Below are 13,118 nucleotides of genomic sequence, written 5' to 3'. Positions count from 1 at the left end.
GCACACTGGAAAATGTTTAAAGTATACAATTTGACTATTTCGGGGGAAAAAAATGTCTTTAATTACGATATACATATATATTCCAAAATACTGCTGGTAAGTGTATTAAACTCAGTTGTGTATTCTGTCACAGACATCTTTAATTTCTGCACCAAGTTTAATTCTGACAATCATATTTTTAGATGTCACTTAGTAATAGTAGTAGTAATATTTACATTAGGCTTTTCTGAAGTGCATTGTTTTCCAACAGTCTACAGTAAAGTAAAAATGAGTTGTTTAAGTATATATACACATAATTAGCATATAAGATCAAAGGTTTCTACAATTAAACCAGATGTTATTCTTTAATATGCAAAGCACAACAAATGAAAATGTAACTTGTTAGTCTCCATCAGTTGATTTGTAATGTTCATCATCAACAGTGGAATAAATGTGTCCTTCATTGCTGAGAAAATCTACAGCTTGCCTGAAAAATAAATAGGGAAATAAAACATTATTTGCTACAATTAACAAAGCTCTGTGCCGTCTGTTACCTGAACTTTGGGGGCCAACCTACAACATATAGTATCTACACATGCAATATAAAATTCATGGTAGAAGGCCGATTATTACTAAATCATTATGCAGCCTCCCAGTGAGTTAAATCAATATACATCATGTTCTCCTGGCTGGTACTCCTTTCTGGAAAAAGAACACACCGGCCCAGGACCTATTAAGTGCCACACGACCATCTTACTTCTAATTCCCAGGTTTATGCTTGGGAATGGTCAGTATACAAAAGCTGGAAAATGTTACTATACTGTGCATGCTCAAGCGCAAGCCTATGCAAGGGATCCCTGGCAATAGGTAAGATGGCAAGACAGTGCTTCTTTAGAAACCTCCCAAGTCTGATGCCTTAAGAAAAAACAAGATTTGATTCAAAGGTGATGCCTAACATTTTTGCATCCTCTGGTTAATAAGCTTTTCCTTGTTTTCACAAAAAATTCACACAACTTTACATCCAGGTTGTTTAAAGTGATACGGATACCAAAAAATTTCTTACTTCCAAACCTATCTATAGGTCATGCTGTTTTTTCCTAAAACTCCTGTTTCTCTACATAAATCCTCCTGAAGATCCTGAAACAGACTGTCTGGCAACCAGACTGTAGCTTCTCAATCTGTCAAAAGGACTACGTCATAAACTGGGTGGATTCACCTTGCCGTTTGCTTCAAAGAGTTCCCCCTCCCTCCTCACACTGTGAACTAGATAGCAAGCAGGCTTGATCTTTCCATTGCCTGCCTGCGTCGCACGAAGAATTTAAATAGCTTTCCCGTACCTGCCTGCCTGCTTCTAAGGGCTCTCTCTTCCTCCCCCTCCCCATTACACATAGACAACGAAGCTGAGCTTGTCACACACCGGCTGAAAGCAGAAGGGGCATTGCAGGTTTGTGATTGGGCATATTTATTCACTTGGAAGGCATTTAAATTAAAACCCGGAAGAGGGGAACAAACATGGGTCTGTACTTCGTGCTACCATAATTATGAAGCGAAAAAACTACGCAGATTTAGTTTATAAGGAATTTGAAGCTGATACAAGTTAAAAGACAACAGCAGGTGTAAAAAATAAAAAAAATTCATTGGCTGTCAGTATCACTTTAAGAAACAAAGACTAAATGGATTTATTCCTGCGTAAATTAAAATCCTACATAAATACATCCATACTAGACATCTAGACATGACTAGTTTTGTGAGGATTGCATACCTAATTGTGTTTACATTCATTCCATGAAGTCTATTTTTCAGTTCTTCAAAAGCCATGCCTTCGTTTCCTTTGAAGCTTTTGATCAAATTAAGAATCTGCAATAACACAAAAATACAAATGTTAGGGAAATTTTGTTTGCAGTGCAATTTGCTGAAGCAACGCTTTTTATTTCTCTCTTTTATAAGGTAAATCCATAATTTTTTGTTGCTCTAGTATCCACAGCTTCTATAGGACCATGACAAACTACTCACTATTCTTTTTTTGGACACCGACTTCTTTTCAGTTACCTGGCTCTGATGTGGCGTCAGCCCATTTGTCGCATTGTCATTTCCACCTGAGAATGCTCCACCACTGTCACCAAGGCGTCCAGGTGTATTGAGTGCCACCGCTGATCCGCCTCCTGAAGGCTGTAAAAAGGAGTTTGTTTGAATCTGAATTGAAAGTCACAAGAATTTCTCAAAGAAATGAAGTGCCAACATATCCAGGTTCCAAAAATTCAAGAATAATATTTAAAAGTGTGACATTTATAACACAAATATTGAAGGGGAAACTATACCTTAAAATTGCAGGTCTCTTAAAATATATTGCATAATAGAGCCCATACTTTTTGCTTCATCTAAAAAAAACATTTCCATAAAAATATACTTTTCTAGTAATGTGTGCCTCTGAATAATCCTGAATAGAAAAATTACTAAAGGCCACCCCCGGCTCAGACACAAACATGCAAGTTAGATCTCTGAGGGAGCACACAGACCATCACAAAACAGTGGTTCAAGGGACAAGATGTAAAAGGGCAGGATTTACTGATATATATTCATCTAGCAAGATCCTTTAATGGTCACTAATTATGATTTAAATTATCTGTTTAATAATTAAAGGTACAGTTTTTCTATCGGAGTATTTCTCTTGCAGTAACATAGTAGCCATTGGTGTAACTAACTATAAATCTATACTGTAATTTTCATAATTATGTTAATCATATGTAGCACATAACACACCTCCATGATAAATAATCACTTCACAGTGCTGTGAGCCATTTAAACAAGCTTTTATAATTTACAGAAAAGCTTATAAAAGGAGAAGGAAAGGCTAATAAAGAGTTAATCCCAAGCTGCAGGCATACCTTCAGTTGTCTCAATAGTGCCCTTAAAGGAACAGTAACACAAATATTTCAGTTTTAATAAATATATGCCTTCTAAATACTATTATTAAGATATGTATCTTGGAAAAATTGCAGCATCATAAGTGGTTTTTGAATAATTTATATTACAACTGATTTACTGGGCAAACCTTCAAAAGGCGATACGGCGACTCCTTGGCTTCCGTGCTAATCCGGAAGTTATCTTGCCGCATTCTTTAGAGTCTTCGGGGTCATTTTTTGGAGTGATTTATGGTTTTGTTGGGGATTGTGTAGGGAGAGGGATGGGGGACGGAGCGTTTCTACTTGACAGCTAAGACTGCCTGCCTGTAACAACGGATCGCTATGTAAGCCTGCACAGGGAGGGGGAGGAGGGGTGTGCTGCCCGGAAGCTTGCTACGAGAGTTGGAGGAGATCTGCTGCCTGAGTTCAATAAATTAATGGAAAGGTTAATTTTCAAGAAAACCACTTATACTTTTGTAATTTTTCCATGATATATTTTCTAATAAAAGTATTTTAAAAAGATATTTTGAATTTTAAAAAATTGTGTTACAGTTCCTTTAAGTTTCCCCATATTTCACCTGTTCAGAAGATCTGAAGCCAAACCGGAAGAAAAAACGCTGAGCTGTGTAAAAAAGATTCCCATAATGGCTCACTCCTGCCCAGACATGCAGAACAAACTGTACATGCTCAGTTAGTTAGACTTAGACTAACTTAGTAAGTTAGCGTCCTGCTGATTGGCTCATATCCACATTCCTAAGGGGGGGGAGTGAGTTCTTAGCATTCTTGAGGGAGGGGGAGCAGGAAAGAGCAGAGAACAGAAAGCTGCGTGTCTCTGGCACAGGAATTACAGACACAACTAATCTTTTTTCAGAGAAGTGTATTTACATAGACCTTTCTGTTAAAGCTTACTTAGTTTTTACCTTTCTTTGATTTTACCAGAGAACCAGCAAATTATAAACAAAAATAAAAGATGACTAGAAATTACAAGTATGCTTCCCTGATCATTACTTTGAATTCTGCCTATTAACCAGCTGTTTAAGAGCAGGGTAAAGAGTTAATTTTAACTTACCGCTCCCTGGGAATTCATGGTCATGTGAGCGTGAACAACTTCCAGCATATGAGAAACAAACTCGTTCATATCATCAACAGGAGCAATCTTAAATGCAACAACACTTTTCTTGTTCTGGAAGGATATACAAATTTTAAATACTCAGTGACATTTTCCAGTCCTCCATTTTCTTTTTTGGCTAAATATAAATTTTATTCTCTGCTCTGCCTTGCTACAGTATTTTCACTAGGACAGCTAGTGCTTTCATGAAGAAAATTTTCTAACAAAAATAATGTTGTTCCAGAAGTAAAAGCTTCATTAAAATAATTACCTGGAAGGAACGAAGGTGACCAGCTACTTTTACATAACTCCCTGGAGGGACCACCATATTTTCACAGCTTGCCTCCTGCAAAGAAAATGATTGGGACTTTGCACATTTTACAGTGGTAAAACTAGAAGCAGTTATATAATTGTCCATGGTTTAAATATAAAGAAATCTAGTTGAAACAGGACAGTAATATCTTACATCTGTGTCCACCCACTGTCTGACATCCATTGGTGCTGCAGTCATATCATCCACTTTGTAAAGAATATTTGTCGGAGCTTTTTCTGCATGCCTGACAATGCCGACTATAGTAACCTAAAAAAAAAAAAAAGAAGAAAAACATACTTTCATAAAAAAAATATTAGCATAGGCATATCTATTTCAAGAGATATGGTGCACATTACATTACTTGTTGGTTCCTCTTTGAACAACAACAAAGTATTTCAAGTTCACATTCCACCAAGGGTATATAGGCACCTAAATGCACAATCTTCCCAATAGCCGACTAGTAAAAAGGTATTTATTGGATCACTATTCTTCTTTCAAGCGAAATAATATTAAGGGGTTATGCATAACAGGACCATATATTAAAGGGGAACTATACCTATACAACTATTCAACACACAACACATGGATAATTCCTTATAAAGCACCTCAACTCATATGATACACTGGGGGTCACACAAAAAAACAGTGGCATGCACGTGTTCTAAGTCACATCAGTCAATGAAGGGGAAGAGCTGTGTCTTTTACCAAAACACCTCTTCCTGTTATAGTTAGAACCTGCATTATCTGTTCTCTGAGGTAGCACAAAGACCACTGCAAAACAGTGGCTCGAGTGAGATGTAAAAAGAAATACAGGCATAGGACCAGTTATTCAGAAAGTTTCGAATTATCGAAAGGCCATCTCCCATAGACTTCCTTTTAAGGAAATAATTCACATTTTAAAAAAACTTTTTTTCCTCTGTAATAATTAAACAACACCTTGTACTTGATCCCAACTAAGGTATAATTAACCCTTACTGGCAAAAAAAACCCTACTGGGTTTATTTAATGTTTAAATAATTTTTTAGCGGACTTAAGGTATGGAGATCCAAATTACGGAAAGATCTAGAAAACCCCAGGTCCTGAGCATTCTGGATAACAGGTCCCATACCTGTACCTAAGATTTAGGATATAAACATAAACTGCATTCCAAGTAACCTATGGTTTTCCTTATCAAAGATGACAATTTGATCTCTTACTATAACAGGCACATTCAGATAAGGGTGAAGGGATTTTGCCTACACACAGCAATAAGTAGACAAAAAAATGTGTGCTGATCTTAAGGGAACAGTTCAGTGCAAAAATAAAACTGGCTATAAATATAATAAAACAGAAAAGCTATGCAGAATATAGTTAGCCAAAAACCTAATCTATAGAGCAGGGATCCCCAACCTTTTATACCTGTGAGCCACATTCAAATGGTAAAAGAGTTTTGGGAAGCAACACAAGCATAGAAAAAGTTCTTGGGGGTACAAAAGCTATAATTTGCTATTTGGTAGCCCCTTTGCTGGCTAGCAGTCTGTAGAAGGCTCTGTTTCACTTAACACTGAGTTTTATGCAATTAAAACTTGCCTCCAAGCCAGAAATTCAAAAATGAGCACCTACTTTGAGGCCAATGAGGAGCAACAACCAAGGGGTTGGTGAGCAACATGTTGCTCACTAACCACTGGTTGGGGAACACTGCTATAAAGGCTGGAGTGAATAGATGACTACCATAATAGACAGAACACAACTTCCTCCTTTATAGCTCTCTAACCTGTTTGATAGCCAGCAACTTGAAGAAGAGGAGACATGAGACATAACTGTTCAGTTAGTTTGCTATTATACACGCACACAAACATACATACATACATACATACATACACATATATACATACATACGAGACAGTGAGTGATACTAACCTGTGAAAGTTCAGCCTCTCCTATCCGAAACATTTCGTCATTTTGTGTTGCTGACAGTAGCTGTGACACAGTACATGGCACTATTTGCTGTGACCTGGACCTCTGAAAAATAATTACAGTACAATATATATTTTCCAAGAAAACCTCAGCTTATATCTTGCAAATATATCAACATCAATTAAGCCTACTTTCTAAATACTAGCAAAAAGAAATGGAATTGAACCAAAAGTTCTATGGAAAATAAATAAAGAAAATTAAAACAATTATTTAAGAGGACCCTATGGAATATAGCATTTCAATATTTTTTCTGGATTTATAAATAAGAGATCCCATTACAGTAATGTTGTCATGTTATCAGTAGTACTTTTAAAGCTAAATCATATCAGCATCTATTAAATCAGGCCCTAGAGAAATTTAGAAAGGATATTCAAATGTGCAATTTGATATTATAATATAGGCAACATACCGATTTTTTCTCTCCCTGAGTGGGTGCAGGAGACCCAAAGCCTCCTGGAGACTGCATATAACCTCCTCCTCCCATGCCAGAGCCACCATACCCACCATCAAATCCACCTGCGACAAAAAAAAAAAAAAAAAGCAGGTTAATTGGGTCCTTATAAAATTTCGAAGAATATATGTTAATGTAATAAAAACATGTATTGTATGTTCCACTGCAGCAGGGTCTGATGTATAATCTCTGTGGAATATGCCAGTGCTACAAAATAAAGGATAACAATTATAGTACGCCCCTCCCTATTATCCTAGGCTTACAAATAAGTGAAAGTAATCCAAATAATACATAATCATGCCTAATGTTTAGCCATACAGACAGCTAAAATCCTAACTGGATAAAGGTAAAATATGTTTTCCTTATAGGAGTTAAAAGGTAAATACAATATTTAAAATATTATTTTTGAATACCCCTCTATAACTTTTTTTTTTTACTGCAACGATAGTGCCACAACTATAAATGGGCCAAATCCTAGAGTCCTCCAACCTGTCGGCCCATGGGCCTAATGTACAGTTCCTACACAAGGAGCCATATACGTGTATACCCACCTTTGTATTTTTATTTCGTTCAGAAGAGGACTCATGGCGCAGTAATATGCTTCGCCACTAGAACTAATACATTTAACTGAGTGTTGCAGCATCACTACGCTAACCAGATTTCGTTGCGCACCGAATATGTTTCATCATTCCTGACGAAGTATTACTACAACGCCTTGTTCCTTTCACCACGCAATTAAACACAAAAATAGCGCAATATATATATTGCACATTCTATTTTACTTGTCTAATACCCTTACCGTGGTTGTTCCACATGTTTCTGCAGCTCTTTTGCTACTTCTCTATCTCCGCTGTTCCTGACAAGGACTCTTGGCGCGCTCCACAGCCCAGCCAATCAAATCTGAAGGCCACGATATGCTCAGCCGTCTCAGCCAATAAAACCACTGCTGCAGTTCCGTAATTCGGTGGCTGAGACCATATTGGAAGCTGCCTATGTTGTCGCGGGAAACGACGTCACAGGAGAGCCGTCCATGTTTACTACTGGCGGCGCATTGTAACGTTTACAGTAATAGCCGTTTTTGATTTGGGCTAAGGCTTCTTTTTAACTAAAAATGTCTTCGTATTTGCTGTCATAAATAACCATAATAGTGTTTTTTGAAGCTTGTGAAGGATGTTGTTATTCTTTTTTCACGCATTTGGTGACTTTTTTTTTTATCTTGTGGGTATGTGTATCATCTGTCTGGATCTGGAGAGCAACAGCTTAAGTTAGTTATTAATATTAAAGCTGCCCGAAAATTTATTTGATAGAGCTTTAAATGCATAAAGCTATAGTAAAATAACCAAACAACATCAGGCAAATGAAAAAAAAAAACATTTTAAACCATAAATGTACCATAAACTTAGATTGTAAGCTCTACGGGGCAGGGACCTCATTACTACTGTGTCTCATACCACATGGCACTTACTCCCTGTGCATTTATATATATTTATTTATTAGATCACCATACCTCCCAACATTTGAAAAATGAAAAGAGGGACAAAAAGATTTGGCAAATTTTTTGATCACGCCCCCTTTTGTGGCCATGCCCCAATTACCACACCCCATTTAAAAAAAATACCCCTTTTATACAGATAAAATGGCAGTGCAGACGAAAATGTGCTATACCCTCATACTGAATGACCTAAGGAAAAAAAGTATAGAGAGAAGGCAGTGAGTTATAACTAAGTACCAGTTTTGCCCCCCCATATACAGTACCCCCATACACAGTAGCCCCCCCATACACAGTACCCCCATACACAGTAGCCCCCCCATACACAGTAGCCCCCCCATACACAGTAGCCCCCCCATACACAGTAGCCCCCCATACACAGTAGCCCCCATACACAGTAGCCCCCATACACAGTAGCCCCCAATACACAGTAGCCCCCAATACACAGTAGCCCCCCATACACAGTAGCCCCAATACACAGTAGCCCCCCATACACAGTAGCCCCCCATACACAGTAGCCCCCCATACACAGTAGCCCCCAATACACAGTGCCCCTCCATACACAGTAGCCCCAATACACAGTAGCCCCCAATACACAGTAGCCCCCAATACACAGTAGCCCCCATACACAGTAGCCCCCAATACACAGTAGCCCCCCATACACAGTAGCCCCAATACACAGTAGCCCCCCATACACAGTAGCCCCAATACACAGTAGCCCCCAATACACAGTAGCCCCCTATACACAGTAGCCCCCAATACACAGTAGCCCCCCATACACAGTAGCCCCAATACACAGTAGCCCCCAATACACAGTAGCCCCAATACACAGTAGCCCCCAATACACAGTAGCCCCCTATACACAGTACCTCCCATAGGCGCTTTGTCTGTGGCTTCGTTATGCCTCTCCTTGCGCTGCGCGACAGGTCCTTTTATAAGGTTGCGCCCCGTGCGTAATGACGTCACACCCACAGGCGCAACATTATAAAAAGCAGCCGACGAAGCAAGAACATCCGGCTACAGCAAGGGCATCCTGCTGTGCCGGATAGTTCCATGAATGTCCCGCAATGCGGGACATTCATGGAACTACCCGGGACAGCGGGACGCGCCATAAAAAGCGGGACTGTCCCGCGAAAAGCGGGACAGTTGGGGGGTATGGATCACTTGTCCTCCCTGTGTGTAATTGTGTATATTGTAAGATTGTACAGCGCCGCGTACCCTTGTAATAAAGTTATATATATATATATATATACATAAAATGTGTGATAAATGTGTGATAGAGAAGCATGACGGACAGAGTGAACAAACTGAAGCCACAGTCAGTAATATAAAAACATAAAACTGTAGACTGTATTGCAGGTATACACTACCCATCAATTATTTTTTATTTTGGTACATACCACAAACGATTTAACCAAATAATGAATCAAATATATTTTCTAATTTTTATGTTTTATCTTTGGCAGAATTGACTAAAAAAAGCATTAGGTGGACAAAAACTGTTGCCTTTAGTTGTCAAGATTATGGCACTAAGATTTTGGGGCACATTTACTTAACAATTTTGAGAAAAAAATCAACTTTTACTTCTAGATATTTTTCGAGATTTACAAATGGGTATTCGCAAGTACAAGATTTTTCTGATATTGTTTCTATAAAAATTCGAGTCTTCAGAAATTTTCCCAGAAAAAAAAATCATATTTTTAGAAAGTAACGTATATTGTATAATTCACAATTTATGAGCTTAGGTTAGTTTTATTTCAGAAAAAAAATTGGCAGGTTTGATCTGTCGAGTACCATTGAGTCCTATGGAGGCTTAGGGGGGAATTCACAAAAGTGGAGGTAACCCTTTTTTGGAGTAAAAGTGGTGGAAAAAGTGGTGCAAAACACTTTCTCCAGATTCACAAACAGAAATCCGCCTAAATTCTGACTCAACCGCCACTTTTCGGTTTTTGGTGAAAGAAAGACAGTTTACAGACACTTTTGTGAATTTGTCGTTTAAACGACATTTATATGACGTTTTAACAACATTTTTTCCCGACATTTTCAAAATGGAGTAAAGCTCAGTGTAACTCTGTCAGACCAATTCTAAGCTCTTCTGTTTTGTTTTCCCCAGTCTCCATTTCACACCTAAGGGCCTCATTGGGGGATCATTAACATTTTAATGGCCTATTATTAATTAATAGCAGCCTATTGTTAGGGGACAAGTCTCTCTCTAAGGGCTCTGGCACACGGGGAGATTAGTCGCCCGCGGCAAAACTCCCTGTTCGCGGGCGACTAATCTCCCCGAGTTGCCTAACCCTGCCATCCCACCGGCGAACATGTAAGTCGCTGGCGGGATGGCAGACGCGGCAGGGCGATTTCAGGAAATTGCCGAAAAAGACTCGCGAGTCTTTTTAGGTGATTTTCGCTAAATCGCGCCGCCGCGTCTGCCATCCCGCCGGCGACTTACATGTTCGCCGGTGGGATGGCAGGGGTAGGCAACTCGGGGAGATTAGTCGCCCGTGAACAGGGAGTTTTGCCGCGGGCGACTAATCTCCCCGTGTGCCAGAGCCCTAACCGTAGAACAATAGGTGCAAAAAGCCTCATTAACATTTTATAAACAAGTAAAACACTGATTAAAAAGTTTAATTTATATCTTATATATAAAAAGTTTTTACCTCACATTTGCATGATTATGCTGGTTTTAGCTTAATCAATGAGGCAATAATAAAATTTTGTGTTAATATATTGTAAACATTTTTATTAAAAGGAAAAGTAAAGCCTCCCAGGCAAATTTTTAGTTTTAGCAGCAGTGCCCCCTCTTTAATCACTTCACTGACACAACTGCCCCAACTTATCTGTGCCCCCATAGCAGGTCCAGAACTACAGAGCTGCTTGACAGCATTGGCCCCCACCTGTTCCCAGCAGCCATCTTGGTGATCAGCAAACAGCACATACACACTGGCACCCAAACTGGGATATTGGGGTACCGGGAGTCCTGTTGGAGCTCTATTCACCGGGCATGTTGGTGTGGGGGCCGGATTGCTGCTGACCAGTAATGAGTAGGGGCTAGAGAAGATGGTATTTAGACCCTTAAAGAAGAAGGAAAGGCTAAGTCACTTGGGAGTGCCAAAATGTTAGGCACCCCCAAGTGACTTAGATCGCTTACCTTCTACCCCGGGCTGGTGCCCCTGTACGTAGAAAACAGCACCAGCCCGGGGTACCTGCAGCGCTTCCTCCTTCCTCTCTCGCTGCGCGCGCATGCGCAGTAGAGTGAAAAGCCGAACTTTAAGGCTGATGCCACACTCGGCGTAGGGCTGATTTTTTTCGGCAAGCGGAAAAACGCTTGCCGAAAAATCAGCCCTATGCCTGCTACTTGTGCCTGCACCCGAATGAATGGGATACGCTCGGGTGCAGGCACATGTAGCCGATATACGCATGAAAACGCGAGAGAATGCAAAGTCTTGCGTTTTCATGCGTATATCGGCTACATGTGCCTGCACCCAAGCGTATCCCATTCATTCGGGTGCAGGCACAAGTAGGAGGCGTAGGGCTGAATTTTCGGCAAGCGTTTATCCGCTTGCCGAAAATTTCAGCCCTACGCCTCGTGTGGCATTAGCCTAACAGAGAAGTCGGCTTTTTCACTCTACTGCGCATGCGCCGGACTCGGAGTCTAGGGGAAAGGAAGGCGGAAGCGAATCGCCCCAGGTGCCCCGGGCTGGTGCGGTTTTCTCCTAATAGGGGCACCAGCCCGGGGTACGAGGTAAGCGATTCAAGTCACTTGGGGGTGCTTAACATTTTAGCACCCCCAAGTGACTTAGCCTTTCCTTCCCCTTTAAATCATTTTTTTTTTTTTTTTTCAATTCTTTATTTTCCAATTTTTGTATACGGGAAAGGGTACAGAAGGAAAAGGGGAGGGTATGGGGAGGGGAACATTGTTATTGTACATTTTTTTCGTTTCTAACAATTGAGTTTTTAGCAATAGCATTCAACAAGTCATATCTACGTATTCATTTATACAGTAAGAATTCTATATGCAATTTTCTGTAAAGTCAAGAGCTGATCTGAATGACCGAGATTAACCATTATAAAGAGTTTAGGTAATTTAACCACGGTGTCCAAATATTCCAGTAGTGTGCACTTTTATTATGTATCATACATTGATTTCCTCCATTTGTCTAATGTCATTTGTGTTATTTAGCCATTCGGTAAAGGTGGGTGCCTCTGTGGATTTCCACTTTCTTGGGATTAGGGATTTACTAGAACGTTTTTACCTGGATATATATTCAGTAATATTGGGGCCGGTTCTTCTATAGTTACATAGTTACATAGTTACATAGTTACATAGGGTTGAAAAAAGACCTGTGTCCATCAAGTTCAACCCATCCAAGTAAACCCAGCACACCTAACCCACACCTACCAATCTATACTCACATACATAAACTATAAATACAACCACTAGTACTAACTGTAGATATTAGTATCACAATAGCCTTGGATATTCTGATTGATCAAGAACTCATCCAGGCCCCTCTTAAAGGCATTAACAGAATCTGCCATTACCACATCACTAGGAAGGGCATTCCATAACCTCACTGCCCTCACCGTGAAAAACCACCTACGCTGCTTCAAATGGAAGCTCCGTTCCTCTAATCTAAAGGGGTGACCTCTGGTGCGTTGATTGTTTTTATGGGAAAAAAGAACATCCCCCAACTGCCTATAATCCCCTCTAATGTACTTGTACAGAGTAATCATGTCCCCTCGCAAGCGCCTCTTTTCCAGAGAAAACAACCCCAACCTCGACAGTCTAACCTCATAGTTTAAATCTTCCATCCCCTTAACCAGTTTAGTTGCACGTCTCTGCACTCTCTCCAGCTCATTAATATCCTTCTTAAGGACTGGAGCTCAAAACTGCACTGCATACTCAAGGTGAGGCCTTA

At 39.8% G+C, this 13,118-nt stretch overlaps 1 protein-coding gene across 1 annotated transcript; it reads right to left on the bottom strand.

The window, feature by feature from the left end:
* Nucleotides 1-37: 37 nt before the first annotated feature.
* On the bottom strand, nt 38-7,552 carry rpa2 (replication protein A2). Its single transcript, NM_001006794.1, has 9 exons — nt 7,510-7,552; nt 6,669-6,775; nt 6,203-6,304; nt 4,457-4,570; nt 4,262-4,336; nt 3,952-4,065; nt 2,029-2,148; nt 1,742-1,836; nt 38-466 (listed from the first exon to the last, which is right to left on the bottom strand). The coding sequence occupies exons 1-9, from the start codon at nt 7,523-7,525 to the stop codon at nt 382-384; spliced, it is 828 nt and encodes a 275-aa protein (NP_001006795.1). The 5' UTR covers nt 7,526-7,552; the 3' UTR covers nt 38-381.
* Nucleotides 7,553-13,118: the final 5,566 nt, after the last annotated feature.

Source organism: Xenopus tropicalis, chromosome 2, assembly GCF_000004195.4.
Source record: "Xenopus tropicalis strain Nigerian chromosome 2, UCB_Xtro_10.0, whole genome shotgun sequence".
Classification (NCBI taxonomy): domain Eukaryota; kingdom Metazoa; phylum Chordata; class Amphibia; order Anura; family Pipidae; genus Xenopus; species Xenopus tropicalis.
The sequence above is the reverse complement of the archived record's forward strand: the minus strand, read 5'-3'. Positions and strand labels throughout refer to the sequence as shown.

Bases quoted from the DNA above. Each gene is read 5' to 3' on its own strand.
- rpa2 (NM_001006794.1), bottom strand. The intron at 4,066-4,261 runs GTAATTATTTTA...ATATCCTTCCAG, and splicing joins GTCACCTTCGTTCCTTCCAG to AACAAGAAAAGTGTTGTTGC. The intron at 1,837-2,028 runs GTAACTGAAAAG...GTGTTATTGCAG, and splicing joins TGACGCCACATCAGAGCCAG to ATTCTTAATTTGATCAAAAG.